This window comes from Sorghum bicolor, chromosome 1 (genome assembly GCF_000003195.3).
Source record: "Sorghum bicolor cultivar BTx623 chromosome 1, Sorghum_bicolor_NCBIv3, whole genome shotgun sequence".
Classification (NCBI taxonomy): domain Eukaryota; kingdom Viridiplantae; phylum Streptophyta; class Magnoliopsida; order Poales; family Poaceae; genus Sorghum; species Sorghum bicolor.
The window spans coordinates 6,356,948-6,376,389 of NC_012870.2; the positions used below are offsets into that span (position 1 = coordinate 6,356,948).

A 19,442-nucleotide genomic window follows, 5' to 3' on the forward strand; every position below is an offset into this window, starting at 1 on the left:
TGTCTAAATATTCGATGGATAGGGTGAAAAAGTTCATACATATATGCGGCCATATATACTGTATTTTACAGACAGTAATAACGTACGTGCGCATGCCCGAGTTTATATAGTTCAGCGCACATCATCATCATCAGCCATGCGTACTGCTACAAACTACAGATGAAACTTTCACCTATAGAAGAGTGAGAACCTAAGATATGCCAAAACATTACAGTAGATCACAGCTGCTTGAGAACATCACTCACAGCTGCACGAGGCTTGCACGTGGCCTCCAACGGGACGGCCCGGGGCATGGTCAGCCCGCCGGCCTCGGTCATGTCGATTTCGACACCGTCAACTCTGTCCCAGTCGAAGCACTGGATCAGTGTCCCGAGCACCAGGCCGACAGTCCGCAGCGCGAGTGTCTCCCCGGGACACTTTCGCCGCCCCATCCCGAACGGCATCAGCAGCCGCCCCTCGGCCTTGCCGTCCTCGAAGCGCTCCGGCCTGAACTCGGCCGGGTCCTCCCACACCGCGGGGTCCCTGTGGATCGCGTACGCGTTCACGATCAGCAGCGTGCCGCGGGGCACGTCGTAGCCGCCGACGTTGCAGTCCGCGGACGACTCGTGCGGCAGGAGCAGCGGCGCGGCAGGGTACATGCGCAGGGTCTCGTTGATGACGCAGTGCAGGTAGCCGAGGCGGGGCACGTCATCCGGGGTGATCAGGCGGGAGCTGCCCACGACCGCGTCGATCTCTGCCCGTGCCTTATTGAGAGCCTCCGGGTGGTTCAGAAGAAGCGACATGGCCCATTCTGTCGTGGACGATGTGGTCTCCGTTCCGGCGCCAAACATGTCCTTCATAGAGTGTATATATCAGTTATCAGGTACATGTGTGGAATTGCTTGTGATTACTACTTCCGTTTATTTGTAATAGCAAGATATAAGTTTAGCAAACTCACCCCGCACAGCGCCATGATCATGGTATCCGTGTAGAGCTCCGGCTCTGACTTCTGCAAAGAGAGCAGCACGGCTAGCATGCTCTTCTTCTCGCTGTCGCCGGCATCGTCGAGCCGCCGCCGCTCTGCGTCGATGAGCCGCCGCAGGAACGCGTCCCTCCATCTCACGGCAGCCATGAGCTTGTTCCTCACGCCGAACACGTCGAACCACCGCAGAAACGGCAGGTAGTCCCACAGGTTGGCCGTGCCGAGGTACGGCATGATCTCTTGGGAAATCTGCGTCAACTCGTTCGCCTCGGGTGATATGTCGGTGTCGGCGTAGGCTTCGGAGCGGGAGGTCTTGGTCTGCGCGATGGTCTCCATGAGCACGCTGAGAGAGAGCTCGAACAGCCGTCGCCTCAGCTGGACGCGCGCGGCGCCGCCGGGCGACGTCGCGGCTAAGCGGTTCATCCGGCGCACCATGGCGCGCACCTCGGCAGCGATGACCGGGGACATGCAGGCGACGCGGTGCGCGGAGAGGAGCTGCACGGCGGCGACGCGGCGGAGGTTGCGCCAGTAGGGCCCGTAGCTGGACACGGAGAGCATGGCGCCGTCGAAGGACACGAGCCGCATCGACTGGAAATGCGGGCGGTTGGCGAAGCTCTGGTCGTACTCCGTGAAGCACGCCTTGGCGCACTCCGGCGAGGACACGACCACCGCGCGGCGGTGCCCCATGCGCATGGAGAAAACCGGACCGTGGCGCGCCGCCAGGCGGACCAGCGCCGAGTGGAATGGCGTCTTGACCAGGTGGAGGTGGCCGATGAACGGAATGGCCAGAGGGCTCGGTGGCAGCCGCTTGCGCTTGCCGCCGACGGCGGCGTGGCCCATGAGGTAGTGGAGCAAGAAGAGGAAGGTGACGGAGAGGATGGCGACATACGCCTTATCCATGATGGCCGATGTGTTTCTGATCGGATCGATCGCAAGTTGCTGTTAGTGTGCTGTACTGCTGTGGCAGTGTGTGGCGCCATCATTCATTTGATGCAATATATATACACACACAAGATTAGTTTGCTGTCCCTAATCCCTATACATTTTTGCATACGCAACGGATGACGCACGGCCGGAGAGGTTGATGCTGTTTATAGGACCTGCACGATATTGTGGATCTGTGGTGCGTGGATGCGTTTTTTTTAAGCTCGAGATCACTGTCTGATTGCGTCTGGACTCTGGAGGCGACCACACTAATTCACGAACGTTCATTTAGAATGAATCCAGCGAACGATTTCCGACCAATCAAACTATCCTTTTTTAGGAAAGCATTCAATCCCGCATAATACCATTTTTGGACGCATCTAGAGACACGCAACTCCTAGGCTCCTTCCAGGCGGACGTTGCGTGCGCTTTTTTTTCTTTTCGTATGCAGCCACACGAGCGATGGTAGTTTTACTTTTGTATTTTTTCAAAACCACACACATAACTTAGAAAACCGAGTTACACAGTATAACTTTTAAGATTAACTTAATATTTCTAAGTTATACAACATTACCTTTTTCTTTTTGTGCGAAATTTATATTATTAAAACAGTTGCGAGAATAGCATTCTCTTTACGTTTCATCGACTTTTTTTTCAAAAATTAATCATCCGGAAACGTAGAAAAAAGTATTTTAAAAAGGGTGAGAGAGTAAAATAAAAATAACTTTTACACCTTATATTACACAACAACTTCTATATAGATAATGCGAAGCTACATAACAAGTTACATAATAGATTTGCATAACTTATACAAGTATGGTATTCATCATATATGTGTTTTTAATTGGAAGATATGCAAAATATATAATGTGTAAAATAATAAATTCAAATAACAAAAGTTGACTAGAGAAACACTTTAGTTAATAGCAAAATACTAACATGGTTATCTAATATAATGTGATAACACATGAAACTAAATGAAGTAAGTTTATCAAATAAGTTAAGATGACATACACATGAAAACACAAGTTTGATATATAACTGTGTACAATAAGTTAATGAAATAAGTTAGTTAGCATTCTTTTGTGGATGGAGGTAGTAATTTAGAATAGAGGGAGTATATAGGTTACACAATACAACTTATGTACATAAGTTACCGAAATAATATATTAGTGTACATACAAAGTTGTGCTTTTATAAAAGTTATTCTACACAGACATAAATTACACAGTGTAACTTAGCAGAATAGGTTAGCAACATAACTTAGCAGAATAAGTTAATAGCATAATTACATGTTATAAGTTAATATACATAAATTGCTAATAAAAAATAAAATTCTTCGAAATATATGAAATTGGGGTCTAGTTTTGTTCATCTTGTCACGTTGAACACACTGATGCAGACGGAATTAAAAATAGACACACCGTTTACAAATTATAGCAATTTGAAATAAATGTTTTGTTTTTTTGCATGATGACGTAAAGAACAAGGAAAAGAGAAGCGGAAGAGGAGGTGGACGGTCAGCTCGTTCGCTACATCTGAAATGAATGGCTCTGGAGGTCGCCATATCGCACCAGCGCGGCTACTTCCAGGACTGGCAAAGACCACCAACCCGTACTGCGAGATCCGTGCGTCCTTGGAAACAAGAAACGAGCTCGATTGGTAGGATTTGTTAATTCATACGGTCTTGAGATGCTGATTCTTTCGCGAATAATTTAGGTCAGGTGAATGTAAGCTAGGATATGGACTGCAACTGTGGTTAGCAGGGGCGGATCCAGAATTAGTCAAAGACTAAGGCCATTATATAGACATCAATGCTAATTGTGTTTAGTTATAAGAGAAATAGTAAATTGTTCACTGTGATTAAAGACTAAGACTAGGGCCATGGCCCTATTGGCCCTAGTGCTAGATCCGCCACTGGTGGTTAGGCAATGCAAAGGTATGATTTCATTAAGCGCTCGCTGTGGGGGGCTGCAAGCTCCCTGTCTAACAATCTGAACAAAAAGTTCTTTGGAAAAAATAATTAAGGATTTTCTGCTCCATTTTTTCCTGGGATTTAAAAGAATTTAAGAAAAGAAATAATGCCAACTAATTAGGAGGCTGTTTATTTTTTCAAGAGTTTTTCATAACCTCAATCTCTGCATTCTTTTTGGAATAGAGGAAGTACTAGTTAGTCTACATCTCATACTAAAAAGCAAAAAAAAAATCATCTGTCTCTCAATATCACAATCTCTTTCGTCTGTTTCTCACTCGATCCATCGACCCTCACTCTTCTCTTCTCTTCTCACCGTTAGGATATGACTAGAGCTATTATTTATACCACGCTATTTGAGAGGAGGTCATGACATGACTTTTTGGCAGGCAGGCCCAAAGAGCACAAACACTAGGGTCATGTTGTGCCTAGAATCTTATCACGTCGGGTGGCAGAATACAACTCGTATTTTGATACATGCTTGAGGCATGACATTGAACAAAAAGTGGCACGTAAGCATGTCTAGAATGCAACAATGCAATTTTCTAGTGATTATATTATACCACCTTTCATCTCATTTTTGAATGGACTATAAAAATCATTAGAGCTTTTTCATAGAAATGATACATACAACTATAGTTTTCTATATCACAGCGAGCGAAGAAAACAAGCAGAAATCTTTTAAGGGTTGTGCTTGGGCTAACATGATACCAAGGTGTACCTTGGAACAAGACTTATTGTGTCATACAAATATGTGACATGTGCCTAGAAGTCACAGTCCAGAGCGGTGAGGTCATAATCCAGAGAGCGGCACAAAGACGAAGACGGAATGCTGGGTCATGCCCGAGCTGCACAATCCAAGTCCCACCTCTACATATGACATGTTATATCATAGAAAACTATTTGTATTTAGGATTGTCCTTACTAAAGCACCTCTTGAATTGGAAATATAACATTTTTATTCAAGTTCTTAATGATATATGTTAACACTCTCTTTTTCAAGCAATTGAGCAAAAACGCCAAGCAAAACCAGCTTGTTCGCTTGGGTAAAAAGCCATGAATGAAAGTATTATTTGCTAATTTGTTGTGAGAGAAAGACATTATTAGATAACTGGTAGATTCGACAGATAAACTCAAACGAATAAATTGTTTACATATCTTGAATACTATACAAGATAATCTGGAGAAGATCACAATTTGCTAAACCATACTGTGAACTGTGAAACAACTACTAATTGCTCATACAAACGACCATATATTTTACAGAAGAAATAAAACGTACGAGGGTATTACGCACCCAAGCTTATTTAGTTCAGCACACACCATAAGCCAAAGCATACTGCTACACACCTACACACTAGTACCGGTTGAACCTCAGTACCACGCAGTGAGACCCTAGGGATCATATGCCAAGATGTTACTCTTCATCAGAGGCTCAGAGCTCCATCAGAACATCGCGCATAGCTGCACGAGGCTTGCACGTGGCCTCCAACGGGACGGCCCTGGGCATGGTCAGCCCGCCACCCGCGGTCATGTCAATCTCCAGGCCATCGACTCTGTCCCAGTCGATGCACTGGATCAGCGTGCCGAGCACCAGCCCGACGGTCCGCAGCGCGAGCGTCTCCCCGGGGCACTTGCGCCGCCCCATCCCGAACGGCATCAGCAGCCGCCCCTCGGCCTTGCCGTCCTCGAACCGCTCCGGCCTGAACTCGGCCGGGTCCTCCCACACCGCGGGGTCCCTGTGGATCGCGTACGCGTTCACGATCAGCAGCGTGCCGCGGGGCACGTCGTAGCCGCCGACCTTGCAGTCCGCCGCCGACTCGTGCGGCAGGAGCAGCGGCGCGGCAGGGTACATGCGCAGGGTCTCGTTGATGACGCACTGCAGGTAGCCGAGGCGAGGCACGTCTTCTGCGGTGATCAGCCGGGAGTTGCCCACGACCGCGTCGATCTCTGCCTGTGCCTTCTTCAGCGCCTCCGGGTGGTTCAGAAGAAGCGACATGGCCCATTCTGTCGTGGACGATGTGGTCTCCGTTCCGGCGCCAAATAAATTCTTCATCACAGGAAAAAAAAAGAGGAACGAACAATCAGTGACTCAGTTACATGGACTTGGAACTGCTGGTGATACTTTCGTTTATTTGGAAAAACTGGACAGCGACGCTGCTGATATGCATCACATGAGAAGAGGCAGCGACAACAGATGTCACTGTCCGCTGTCAATTTTTTTGTTAGAAACGCTGCTGATATGCATCACATGAGAAGTGGTTTGTCAAAGCTTCGTTCAGAGAAGAAAGTACTGGAAGAAAAACTCACCCCGCAAAGTGCCATGATCATGGTATCCGTGTACAGCTCCGGCTCTGACTTCTGCAATGAGAGCAGCACGGCGATCATGCTCTTCTTGTCGCTGTCGCCGCCGTCGTCCATCCTCCGCCGCTCTGCGTCGATGAGCCGCCGCAGGAACGCGTCCCTCCTGCTGACAGCGGCCATGATCTTGTTCCTCACACCGAACACGTCGAACCACTGCAGCACCGGCAGGTAGTCCCACAGGTTGGCGGTGCCGAGGTGCGGCACGATCTCGTCGACGATCTGCTTGAACTCGTGCGCCTCGGGCGACATGTCCGTGTCGGCGTCGGCCTCGGTGCGGGAGGTCTTGGTCTGCGCGATGGTCTCCATGAGCACGCTGAGGGAGACCTCGAACAGCCTCCGCTTGAGCTGGACGCGCGCGGCGCCGTCGGGCGCCGCCGCGGCCGCGCGGCTCATCCGGCGCACCATGGCGCGCACCTCTGCGGAGATGACGGAGGACATGCAGGCGACGCGGTGCGCGGAGAGGAGCTGCACGGCGGCGACGCGGCGGAGGTTGCGCCAGTAGGGCCCGTAGCTGGCCGTGGCGAGCGCGGCGCCGCCGAAGGACACGAGCTCCTGCGTGGCGAACCTGGGGCGGTTGGCGAAGGCCACGTCGTGCTCCGTGAAGCACTCCTTGGCGCACTCGGGCGAGGACACGACCACGGCGCCCCGGGAGCCCATGCGCATGGAGAACACCGGGCCGTGGCGCGCCGCGAGGCCGGCCAGCGCCTCGTGGAATGGCGTCTTGACGAGGTGGAGGTGGCCGAGGAACGGGACGGCGGGAGGGCTGGGTGGCAGCCGCTGCTGCGCAGCATTCCCCTTGCCATTGTTGCCCTTGCGGCCGTTGCCGCCAGCACGGCCGACGAGGTAGTGGAGCACGAAGAGGAAGGCGAAGGAGAGCACGGCCACGTAGGCCTTATCCATGGTTGTGGAGGAGCAGGAGATGATGTTGTGAGGCTGACGTGCTTTGATTGATGGATGGATGGGTCGATTCGCTGCGTTTGTATGTGGCACTGCACTGGCACCATCCTGCATGGCTGCACATATATATACACACGACCCCCAGACCTATAGGCGATCAAAGATGTGGATCTACGACGACTTGAAGGAGAAGATTGTCATACAAATAACAAATATATATACAAATATTGCAGACGCAATGGCTGACGTTTGGGGAGGTGGATGATGGTTCGTGTAGGCTCAGCGTCTTTGGCGATATTGTCAGGGAGCTAGACTGTGGGAGAGAAAGATGCGCCTGCTACCACGGGCACGAGCGCCTTGTCTGGCTGCGTTTTCCAGGATAGCGCCACTCGATCGGCCGGCATCTCTTCATGGGCTCGCAAAGGCCAACTCGTACTTCGACATCTATCTGTGCGTCTGTGACTTCCTTTGGAAGCAAGGAACTCCATTCGTGAGGATTACTTCGTGAGCGCTGGGTTTTTACTTCTAATGACCCGTACTAGAACGGCTCCTGATCAGCTGATTCTTCTGCAAGTAACATCAGCGAACTGACGGAAACTCCATGTTCAACATGTGCATTTTTACATCACCGTGTGGCTGGGATTGGGACGGGCCACGCTTGCCATGGGTGTCCTGGTGTAGCGGGTCATTAGCGTAGGTGACCTCGTATACGCAGATTTCATCCTATTTGGGTATGTTACAAATTTAGACATTTTGATGTTTAATTTAATCCAGAAAATTACGCATAATATTGTGGTGACATATATGTGCACGTGTGCAATTTTATCACTGATTAGAGATAAACATTGCAAATCCTACTGCAAAAACAGTAGACATACTGAAAATGAAAAACAATCGTTTAAGATTGTATCCAGAGGAGGGACCAATGCCGAAGGCACCGGCGGCTCCATTCGCACTAGTCGACATAGTGCGTTGCGTGAAGTAGCGGACCACAGTCGATGCAGGAAGATATTCGCAGTGCAGTCCCGCGAACGTCCACCAGGAAGAAGACGAAGATGCAGTAGTCGATCTCGATCCGCCGGAGTGGAAGAAGACGATCTCGCCGGTGAGCAGTCGCGAAGACGCTCCCCAAAAACCTGATTGCCCGCAACACCCGAGCAGGTGTCTCGATGCAAGGCGTCGGGTTCCGGAGGCCTGCTCTCCCGAGCTCTGTGCGCGCAGAGGTTCGGGACGGGAATGGACAGAGAGCAACGCGACTGGAATGGAAAGGAATGACTTGTGTCTCGCAGGTATGGAAAGAGTGTGTGCGTATGGACGGGTTCCGGAGGCCTGCTCTCCCGAGCTCTGTGCGCGCAGAGGTTCGGGACGGAAATGGACAGAGAGCAACGCGACTGGAATGGAAAGGAATGAAAGGAATGACTTGTGTCTCGCAGGTATGGAAAGAGTGTGTGCGTATGGAATATATAGGCCCCAAGAGGAAACGTCTGGTTAATGGCAATCAATCACAATTAATTGAGTGTGTGCGTATGGACGGGTTCCGGAGGCCTGCTCTCCCGAGCTCTGTGCGCGCAGAGGTTCGGGACGGAAATGGACAGAGAGCAACGCGACTGGAATGGAAAGGAATGACTTGTGTCTCGCAGGTATGGAAAGAGTGTGTGCGTATGGAATATATAGGCCCCAGGAGGAAACGTTTGGTTAATGGCAATCAATCACAATTAATTGCCATAAACGAGACAATCAATTGCCATTAATTGCACAACGGTCAGATCCCGTTTTTCTCCCTTTCCTTATTCACCACACATGTGCCACATCACGTCTCGACAGGACAGGCATGGCTCGGCGGCGGCGGCGCGCGCGTGTGGCACCCCTTTTCCCTCCCTCAACTTCTCCATAGGGGCTAACAAAGGCCACCTATTTAAGTTGAGTTAACACATGGTCGATCATCTATATGGTACTAAACTATTTTCATTATAGCATTAATTATGGACTCTTGAATTAATCATCAAATATAATTATGGGCTAAAAGCCCATTATATTCAACAGGGTCTTGTTTAGTTTTTTTTTTGCAAAATATAGCATTTTCGATTGTATTTGACAAATATTGTCCAATCATAAACTAGCTAGGCTCAAAAGATCGTCTCGCAAACTACAAATAAATTGTTTAATTATTTATTTCTTTTATTTATATTTAATATTCTATGCATGTGCCGCAAGATTCTGAAAAATTTTGACAAAGTTTTTGGAACTAAATAAGGTCTTGACATGGTTTCTCCACTTGCTCAAAGCGTCTGTAGTTGTTTTCTATCAAACAAAATCTCTACTATAATTGATCCAGCAGAATTATGCTTGGTCCACCAAAGAAAACGTTCTCTACTGAGGGCCTCAATCACTATGACCCAGCAAAACACACACAAAATTTTGTCTTCATTAAAATCAACGACTCAAAATCAACTAGCATCAAATCCAACGGTGGTACAGGAAAGTTTGAAGCCTGCATCGAACTCCCGCACTCTTTCCCCTCACCTCGCACACGGACACCCACGGCTGCTGCGACCGATCTGAACTCATAGCGGCGGCGGCGCTCGAGCACAAGGGCGTTGCGTCTTGGCCATCCTCACATACGCCCGCGGCTGATCGGTGAACTCTAGCGGCGGCGGCGGTCGACCACATGGGCGTCGCGTCTTAGCTATCCTCACGACCTCACGTACCCCCCCGGCTGATCGGGTGATGCGGCTGATCCATCAGGCATTAGCAGTCAAGCAACCTGCCAAGGAGTTGATCCATCACGTCATCTCTACTGTACTACTACTTGCTAGGCAGCGGCGGTCAAGCAGGTGCCAAAGGAGTTCTCTGTTCAATTTTATTGCTCTATGTGTTTCTCAGATGAAAAGTTATTCATGTTAGGCCCTGTTTAGATTGGAGATAAAAATTTTTGGGTGTCATATCGAATGTGTCGGAAGGATGTCGAGAGGGGTTAATAAAAAACCAAATTACATAGCTCGTCTAGAAACTGCAAGACAAATCTATTAAGCATAATTAATCTATTATTACCACATGTGAGTTACTGTAGTACTTAAGGCTAATCATGGACTAACTAGGCTTAAAAGATTCGTCTCGCGATTTTCAACCAAACTGTGTAATTAGTTTATTTTTATCTACATTTAATGTTCTATGCATGTGTCCAAAGATTCGATGGTTTGTGGTTTAGCCGGTGCTTTGGGTTCCTCAAGCGGGGCGTTTAGCCACCGCATATTAATTAGCCTCTCCATCTAACTGCTGAAGTAGGCAATAGAACGATGTTTCTTTAGATGGCAGAAAGATTGGTAATTGTTACTGAGGTTAAATTTTGATTATATTTGACACAAATGCTGTATTGATAGGGGGAAGTAGGCAATAGAAAGGTATCTATTTTTTATATGGCAGAAAGATTGGGGACATCCCATCAACGGTGGTCTGCTTCTTTCCTTCGGCAAGCTCCTGCAGATCCAAAACTAGATGGAAAAGGTTAGGCCTTGTTTAGTTCCCAAAAAATTTTGCAAAATTTTTCAGATTCTCCGTCACATCGAATCTTTAGACACATGCATAAAGTATTAAATATATACAAAAATAAAAACTAATTGCACAGTTTGGTCGAAATTGACGAGACGAATCTTTTAAGCCTAGTTAGTCCATGATTGGACAATATTTGTCAAATACAAACGAAAGAGCTACAGTGTCCATTTTGCAAAATATTTTAGAACTAAACAAGGCCTTAGTTGCTTTGCTTTCCAAGTAATTTGGAATTTTCCTCTAGCTCATTTGTGTGATCTCTTCTTGCATGAATCATGCCACACATGAGATTCGTGTAAGACAGGTTCGGAGGCAAGGTAGGTAGTGTCTGGAAAAATTCTACTCAGATGAAGAACAAGGTAGCCACGCACGATTAATCCAGGAACGATAGTATTTTTGTCTTGCCCCGTGCAAAATCTCTCTTACATGGTGCTCTGAACGAGCAGAGAGTACTTAGGCATACACATAGTTTTTGCCTACTGTAGCATTTTCGTTTGCATTTAATAATTATTATCTAATTATGGACTAACTAGGTTCAAAAGATTCGTCTCGTAAATTACAGATAAACTGTGTAATTAGTTATTTATTTTATTTATATTTAATGCTTGATGCATGCGTCCAAAGATTCGATGTGACGGAGAATCTTAAAAAATTCTACAAACTAAACAAGGCCTCAGTGGTGTCCTTTTGGCAATAATGTGGTTAATCGACATGGGTTCTCTGTATCTTGCATCTTTCATTTACTATATTCAACTGGTCTCCATATAGGAATAATCAATTGACCTTTATACTCAAATCCCAGCACAAAAGATCTCTTGTAGTTGTTTGGTTACTTATTTTCTGAAATTTGTATCACATTCTAAATTTATATTCTAATTTGCAGCTAAGAGATCTCGAGAGGGGTGTTGACATTCTTATGGCCAGCCTGACTGGATGATTGTTTTGTTGAAAAAGGGCAAGAATATCTTGCACTCTAGCTTTGCCATGTGATGAGGTAGGTAGAATGCTTGATATGTGTTTCGAACCACAGTTAGAAGAATCAGGGGTACTCACAATGCAATACTCTATCACAGAGTCTAAGATATTTAATTACATATTATTTATGCTATTTTACTGATGTAGCAGCATATTTATTGAAGAAAGAGGTAGAAAAAATAAGACTCCAAGTCTTATTTAGACTCCAAGTCCACATTGTTCGAGGTAATAAATAACTTTAGACTCTATGATAAAATCTGCATTGTGAGTGCCCTTATTGAGCAAGTGGACATGTCACTTCCAGGTGTCACGTAGACAATGTTGTTTAGTGCAACGTTCCCAAAAGAGATCCAGGTTAGCTGTTTGTTTATATTTCTTTGGCATGCAGTTGTTGAATAAGCATTCCCGTTTCTTGTAAGCTCTTCTTTTAGTAAATCTATTGTACTTCCTACAATATATTTCTTCTCTTAACTGTTTTGTTATGTATTCGATCAGTCGTTGAGATTGTTATCTTGGCATGTTTTTTCTAGATGGATAAATTTCTTTCCATGCTAGACATTCTAAGAAATATATAAATCCTACATCTATCTTTTGCGCTTCAATGTGCTACACAATTTTATTTCTTCTCTTAACTGTTTTGTTATGTATTTGATCAGTCGTTGAGATTGTTATCTTGGCATGTTTTTTTCTAGATGGATAAATTTCTTTCCATGCTAGACATTCTGAGAAATATATAAATCCTACATCTATCTTTTGCGCTTCAATGTGCTACACAATTTTAGTGTATAGGTTTGAGTTTGCTTGTGGGTGTTGAGGTGGTGCGGCCTAGCTGGGGCGGCACACGGCACGGCCGGTCAGAGTTGCCGATGCTGGAGGCATTTCGAGCAAGGAGCGAGGAAGATCTGGCGCCGCAGATCGTTAGGGTCTTGGCAATGTAATTGGCTACAAAGTTTTAGTGGAGTTGCAATATAATTTTTGAAAAGGAAAGAATTGAAATAAGAAAGTTGGCTAAACAAATATTAGAGGTTATCGGTTTCAGAATTATTTTTCTTGTAGCAGAGATTGGGTGGGCTTTTTGTCTTTGAAAAAATTAAGTTTTGTCAGCTCAATGACACAAGGCAACAATGGTGGCAATGACATCGACAGGGCCATGAGTTTTCCGACCCCGCTGATTTGAAATTTTAGACAAAAAGTTCAATCTAAGATGAAATTCCCCTATGAGATGGCCTTAGCTTATACATGTGAAATTTTGGGCAATATAAATCATAGAAATTAGTATGTATATATGTGAATTATTTTTTTTGTATTTAACTTTGTATTATTTCAAAAGATTATATAAATTAATATTGATATTATTTTGTTGTTTGATTGTTTTCATATGCACCCTAAAATAAAACCGTAGCGTTAGCACGGTAAATAGCCGAAGGCCCTAAAAACATATTTTTGTAGGAGTTTATGGTTAGATAGAGACAAAATAAAAAGTGCTTTCTTCCGGCTCGTTCTCTAGGAGACTAGGACCATGCACCCTTGGAATTTGATGAAATGACACGATCCGTCGCTAGGAAAAACATTCACGAGTCTGTTTCTCTTCCCTTTGTAGTGTGCTAATACCTTATGTTATTTTTTATTTTAAATTCTTTATATTGAAATTTTAATTTTTTTAGTTCAAATTTATTCAGATAAAAAAAAACATATGTATGCTTGCAAATATTATTACTACACATGTACATATATAAGGGTATCTTGGATAATTGATCTTTCTGAGTCATACAAGATAGACAGATAAAGCCGTTGTCAAACGGTTTATCAAATCGACTTTAGCTCCATCGGTGAAGCCATTTCATGAGCTAAAGCCAAAAAAAAAAAGGAGAAGAGTTCATATAACCAAGTGCGGACATTCATATGAAGGAGCTGCAGTCTTCAATTCTTCATGCATGAGATAAACTACTACAGTTTTTTATGGCTTCATCCGCGGTCGAGCACTGTTGACACAGTCAGCAATCAAATGGGCAGGTACCTAGTGCAATCAAACCTGAATCTCATCCGTCGGAAGTAAAATGGGCGGTGATGAGCTCCCAGACCTTCATGACACTCCAGTTAATCCTCAGTTCCTCACGGCTTCACTTGAACACTCGCATGGAACACCCTATTGATAGAGTATTTGCACAAAGAAAGCCTTCCCTGGTTCAATATCCTCATCCACTAGAATCGCGCAAGAAAAATAATTAAACAGGATTTCGAATACCCCCCAATACTCAACTTGCATTGATTTCTTATGCCAAAATTAAAAAAATTATCCGCCACAAGCAAGGATGTGGGAAGTCAAAAATTTTATGTTGTTAATAGTGTTCTTTTTTTAAATCTTTCGGGGCGGGGGGGGGGGGGGGGGGGGTTGCCCGTTATGATCTCAGTTGTAGTCGTTTCGGTCAGAAGACAATAGTTCCCCCCTTTTCTCTCGTCTAATATATAATCTCGGCAAAACTCTTGCCGTCTTTATAAAAAATACATTGTTCACAATCTAGACTGCACTCGAAGTGATCACTATCACCACCACCAACCATCATTGTTAAATGAAAACCCTATAAGTTATATTGGAGGAAAACTCACACGCAATCCTCATTACAAGCAAATCTCTTACGACTAGTACGTGAATGGCATTGGAGAGAAGTTGTGCGGAACCACCATTTGACCTTTCTTATAACCATAGTTTATTGTAATTATAGATTTCAGGACAGTCATATTATATGAGTGCAGCGGACCAGGATAGGTCAAAGAGGTTGGAGGTGAATGTTTCGTGTTAATATTCTTCCATCGAACATGGTGTTCCTGTGAATGTTCCAAGTCGAGCACAGGGGTTGATCGCAAAGTGTGATGAGGATTTTGGGAACTCGTCTTGCCATCCGTTTCGTATACAATGGATGAAATTTAGGTTTTTAGGATTGCATGGGTACCTAGTTTGCACCCAATATTTAAAGAAAATAAGCCACCATATCCGCTCTCAAAGTCTAAAGCCAGAGGAAAATGAATGCAGATTGACCATATAACTATATACAAACCACCTATAACTACTATTATGAAAGTAACCTGGAATAATCCTATGTCTATTTATAAATTACTAAATAGGCATCACCACCACTAACAAATTAAAAAAATATTTTAGTTTATGTGCCGCCATAATTATTAAAAGTGCAATATATGGCCTAAATCACCATTTTTTAGTAAAATACAAAAAAAATATTTTCTAATAGAAAATACAATAAGAACGAAATTTTCAACCTAATGTGTGGATAAAATCATTATACCAATTAACATGGGTTAAATTTTAAAAGTCAAAATTTATATTCACATCGTCAGGAGACATAGGCTATAACAAAAGGCATCATAACGGTTTTAAAGATGCATGCATCTTGAAGACACACATGGAGTGCCATATGGGGGCGAAAACGCTATAGATATGAATGGATAAAACATATAAAGTAACTGATAATTAGACACAACACACATATATTATATTGCTCTGCATTAGAAAATGCACAAAGCAGCTTTGCACAAAGAAAGTAATTTAGATTAAAAATATATGGGTAGTACCTAAAGTTTTTTTGGGTGTAAAGTCCAAAATGTTAAAATACCATTTCAGGTCACGCAACTTGTTTCATGGTGTCATCCAGGTCCAAATAAGCCCCACTAAGACTATCTCCAACAGAGCTGACCAAAACACAAGACCTATTTTACCATTTGGGTTACGCACAGTGAGAGAAGACAGCACCAAAAACAATCGAACTCCAACAGCGAACGCAAACAAACAGAGGCCCTCTGCCGACAAGGTCCTGGCCGGTCAGTCACTCCACCCAGAGATTTGCGTCATGGATTCCATGCGACGCATATTTGCCTTCTCGTTCATCCGGTACCCAAAATGGCTGCTCGGTTTGCGTATGCTGTTGGAGCGTGTTTCTTTCCGCAAAAACACTATGCAGAACGCAAAATGCGTTTGGGTAGCGTTTTGCGGAATCTGTTGGAGACAGCCTAAAGCTCCATCTTTGCTCTCTCTATCTCTCTACACTCCAATCCAATGTGGCACCACATCAATGTCTATTTCCACCCCTTCCCCCAACCTTCATCGTTCTCGTTATCAAATGCCATGATGTCCTTATAGTGCTGAAGGTGATGAGGCCAAAGATGGTGCTATCCCTAGGTGGAAGATATAGGTTGATGACTCCTTTACTAGTGTTTTCCCACTGCGATCAAGAATGAGTGTGGATAAGTTCATAGAGCTGAATAGCACTCTAAGATAAGTGTGAGATCTAAACAGAGCAATTTAAGAGCATGTGGCCTAGATTACACATAAGGACAAGTTCAAAGACCTGAAAATGTGTTCTGAGAGTTTAGAGGTTTGAATAATACACCACGTTAAGTTCATAGACTGCTCATGTTCGTGTTTAACTCTTATTAGATTATTAGTTGTGGTACTAAAGACAAACTTACAAGTGTAAATACTTATGTATCATAAATTTCTGATCCGTCGGTTGATGGACTGGTATATGGAAAAATAGGTATCAAATTTAGTGGAACTTGATATGACATACCCTTAGATCATTTTTGTTCTAGCATTACATATATTTGTTATTGCAATTATCACAATATGGTACATATTCTAATAGAAAATCTACAGCTTGTCAGCTTCTAGAAGACTATAACGCGTGGCTAAATGACGAATTTCCACTAACGTCAGGGGTTGCGAACTCAAAACTAAATGCCAAATTATACAGTGCGCCAGTGACTCATCCATCAGATATGCAACACAGCAAGCACATAAAAAAGTTTCGGAGAATTGAGCAGAAAGCTCACTCGTTAGTCGTTTACTCCCAAGACCAGGAATCCATGGAGCCGGCCTATGTCGCCATCCTCTCCTTCGTCTTCCTCTTCTTGCTCCACCGCCTCTTCGGCCGCCATCGCCGCCGGATCAATGGCAAGAACAACAGAGCGCAGCTGCCACCGAGCCCTCCCGCCATCCCGGTCTTGGGTCACCTCCACCTCCTAGGGAAGAAGCCGATCCACGCGGCGCTCGCTCGCCTCGCGGAGCGCTACGGGCCGGTGTTCTCCCTCCGGCTCGGCTCGCGGGAAGCCGTGGTGGTGTCCTCCGCGGCATGCGCCACGGAGTGCTTCACCGAGAACGACGTTTGCTTCGCGAACCGGCCGCGGTTCCCCACGCTCCTGCTTGTTTCCTTCGGCGGCGCCACTCTCCCGATGTGCCGCTACGGCCCGTACTGGCGCAGCATCCGCCGCGTCGCCACGGTGCACCTCCTGTCCGCGCACCGCGTGAGCTGCATGCTCCCCGTCATATCCGCCGAGGTGCGCGCGATGGCGCGGAGGATGTATCGCTCCGCCGCCGGCGGCGGCGCCGCGAGGGTCGAGCTCAAGCGGAGGCTGTTCGAGCTCTCCCTCAGCGCCCTGATGGAAACCATCGCGCGAACCAAGATGTCCCGTGCCGTTGCGGACGACGACACGGACATGTCTCCGGAGGCCCAGGAATTCATGAAGGCGCTGGACGTGTTGCTTCGTCTTCTCAGTGCGGCCAATTCGTGGGACTACCTGCCGGTGCTACGGTGGCTCGACATGTTCGGGGTGAGGAACAAGATCCTGGCCGCGGTGAGCGCAAGGGACGCGTTCCTACGGCGGCTCATCGACGCGGAGCGCCGGAGGCTGGAGGAGGGGGAGGGCGGCGAGAACGACGAGAAGAAGAGCATGATTGGGGTCCTCCTCTCATTGCAGAAGTCAGAGCCGGAGGTGTACACGGATACCACGATCATGGCTCTGTGCTCGGTAAGTGATTCTTCGTCTTTGTTCTTCTTGCACTGGCTATTACACCACTCTCGTAGCTACAGTTTCAGTTCCCACAATTATTGAAAATGGGATTGATTGATGCTGGATCAAACTGAGAACATTGGCATAGATAAAGATTGTTCACACCATCGAATGTTTAGACACATAAATTTAAATATAGATAAAAAATAACTAACTGCACAGTTTGTATATATTTTGTGAGATAAATCTTTTAAGTCTAGTTAATCGATAAGTAGACACTGATTACTATAGTTATACATGTACCGCAACTCTAAAAACTTTTCGGAGTACGAACTAAAAATTTGGGTCATTGTAGCACTTTCGTTTGTATTTGATAATTAATTAATTATTATCCAATTATAGACTAATTAGAATCGAAAGATTTTTCACATAAATTACAGACAAATTGTGCAATTAATTATTTTTTATTTATATTTAATACTTCATGCATATGTCATACGATTCGATGTGACAGAAAATCTTAATAATTTTTTTTTTATTTTTTGGTGGAAGTAAACAAGGCCTACCTTTTGTAGGAACGTTTATCCAAAAATTGGCAGCCACCAGTAAGCTAATGTTTATGTTTCTCACTTGGTTGGGACAGCCTAGTATGTCATATCTGTGGGAGCACGTGTGCTGCCATATCTCGCTCACGTTGACGTGTCTGTCGTTATTATAGGTTTAGTAGTCAAACAATTTTATTTTTAACTAAATTTATAAAAGTTAATATAAAACATTTATGACCGCCAATAGATATACATCACAAAATATATGAGTTACTATGACTCTGATGAGTTGTTTGCATTAGGCTGTATCTAGGATTATGCAGTGTAGTTTGCTCCTAATTGGTTTCGTGCATAGGCTATGCAGGCTTGCACAGTGCCAACACATACTCAATACAGCATTAGCTAATACGTTAGATCTGGGTGTGTTAGTAGTACTGTTTTATAGATTTTTTTTACTAAATTTAAGATTGATTAACTTAAAACTACGTTAGATTTATACCTTCGTATGAAGGTACAAGTGACAGCAACGCTCCTAGTAGCAAATAGAAATGTGACGGCAACAGACGTATGCTCACGGCTTGACTACGCCGTTTTGAGTTTTGCCCCTCTACTAATTCGCAGAGCATGTTCGCTGGGGGTTCCGAAACAACGGCGACGACGGCGGAATGGGCGATGTCACTGCTGCTAAGCCACCCGGACGTTCTGAAGAAAGCGCAGGCGGAAATCGACGCGTCCGTGGGGCACTCCCGCCTGCTCGGCGCCGACGACGTGCCGCGGCTCGGCTACCTCCAGTGCATCGTCACCGAGACCCTCCGGCTGTACCCGGTGGTGCCGACGCTGGTGCCGCACGAGTCCACGGCGGACTGCACGGTCGGCGGCCACCACGTGCCGAGCGGGACGATGCTGCTCGTCAACGTGTACGCCATCCACAGGGACCCCGCGACCTGGGCGGACCCAGCCGCGTTCAGGCCGGAGCGGTTCGAGGACGGCGGCCGAGCCCAAGGGCTGTTCATGATGCCGTTCGGGATGGGACGGCGCAAGTGCCCCGGAGAGGCCCTCGCGCTGCGGACGCTGGGGCTGGTCCTGGGCACGTTGATCCAGTGCTTCGACTGGGAGACCGTCGGCGGCGCCGAGGTCGACATGGCCGAAGGGGTCGGCATCACGCTCCCGAGGGCTGTCCCTCTCGAGGCCATCTGCAAGCCGCGCCATGCTATGCTTGAGGTCCTCAAGGGACTGTGAGCTTGATTGTCGTTGATACCGTGGGATAATAATGTAGTATTAATGTGTGTGTGTGTGTGTGTGTAATACTAACTATAAGTAAGCTTTCTTCAGTAAAGCAGTTAAATATCTTGCGTCTGAACTCTGAAGCAATAGCTTCTTTCTTCATTGTTTGACACTCACAATCTTCCTGGAGTATAGTAGGCAAACAGAGAAGCCATGGAGCATCTTTAGC

At 45.7% G+C, this 19,442-nt stretch overlaps 3 protein-coding genes across 3 annotated transcripts; 1 reads left to right on the top strand and 2 right to left on the bottom strand.

Moving 5' to 3' along the window:
* Nucleotides 1-1,952, bottom strand: LOC8086206 (isoflavone 2'-hydroxylase). Its single transcript, XM_002466370.2, has 2 exons — nt 938-1,952; nt 1-833 (listed from the first exon to the last, which is right to left on the bottom strand). The coding sequence occupies exons 1-2, from the start codon at nt 1,859-1,861 to the stop codon at nt 219-221; spliced, it is 1,539 nt and encodes a 512-aa protein (XP_002466415.1). The 5' UTR covers nt 1,862-1,952; the 3' UTR covers nt 1-218.
* LOC8086207 (isoflavone 2'-hydroxylase) lies at nt 4,968-7,289 on the bottom strand. Its single transcript, XM_002466371.2, has 2 exons — nt 6,168-7,289; nt 4,968-5,907 (listed from the first exon to the last, which is right to left on the bottom strand). Exons 1-2 carry the CDS (start codon nt 7,230-7,232, stop codon nt 5,293-5,295), a joined length of 1,680 nt encoding a protein of 559 aa, XP_002466416.2. The 5' UTR covers nt 7,233-7,289; the 3' UTR covers nt 4,968-5,292.
* LOC8086208 (isoflavone 3'-hydroxylase) lies at nt 16,440-19,336 on the top strand. Its single transcript, XM_002463807.2, has 2 exons — nt 16,440-17,462; nt 18,611-19,336. The coding sequence occupies exons 1-2, from the start codon at nt 16,521-16,523 to the stop codon at nt 19,226-19,228; spliced, it is 1,560 nt and encodes a 519-aa protein (XP_002463852.1). The 5' UTR covers nt 16,440-16,520; the 3' UTR covers nt 19,229-19,336.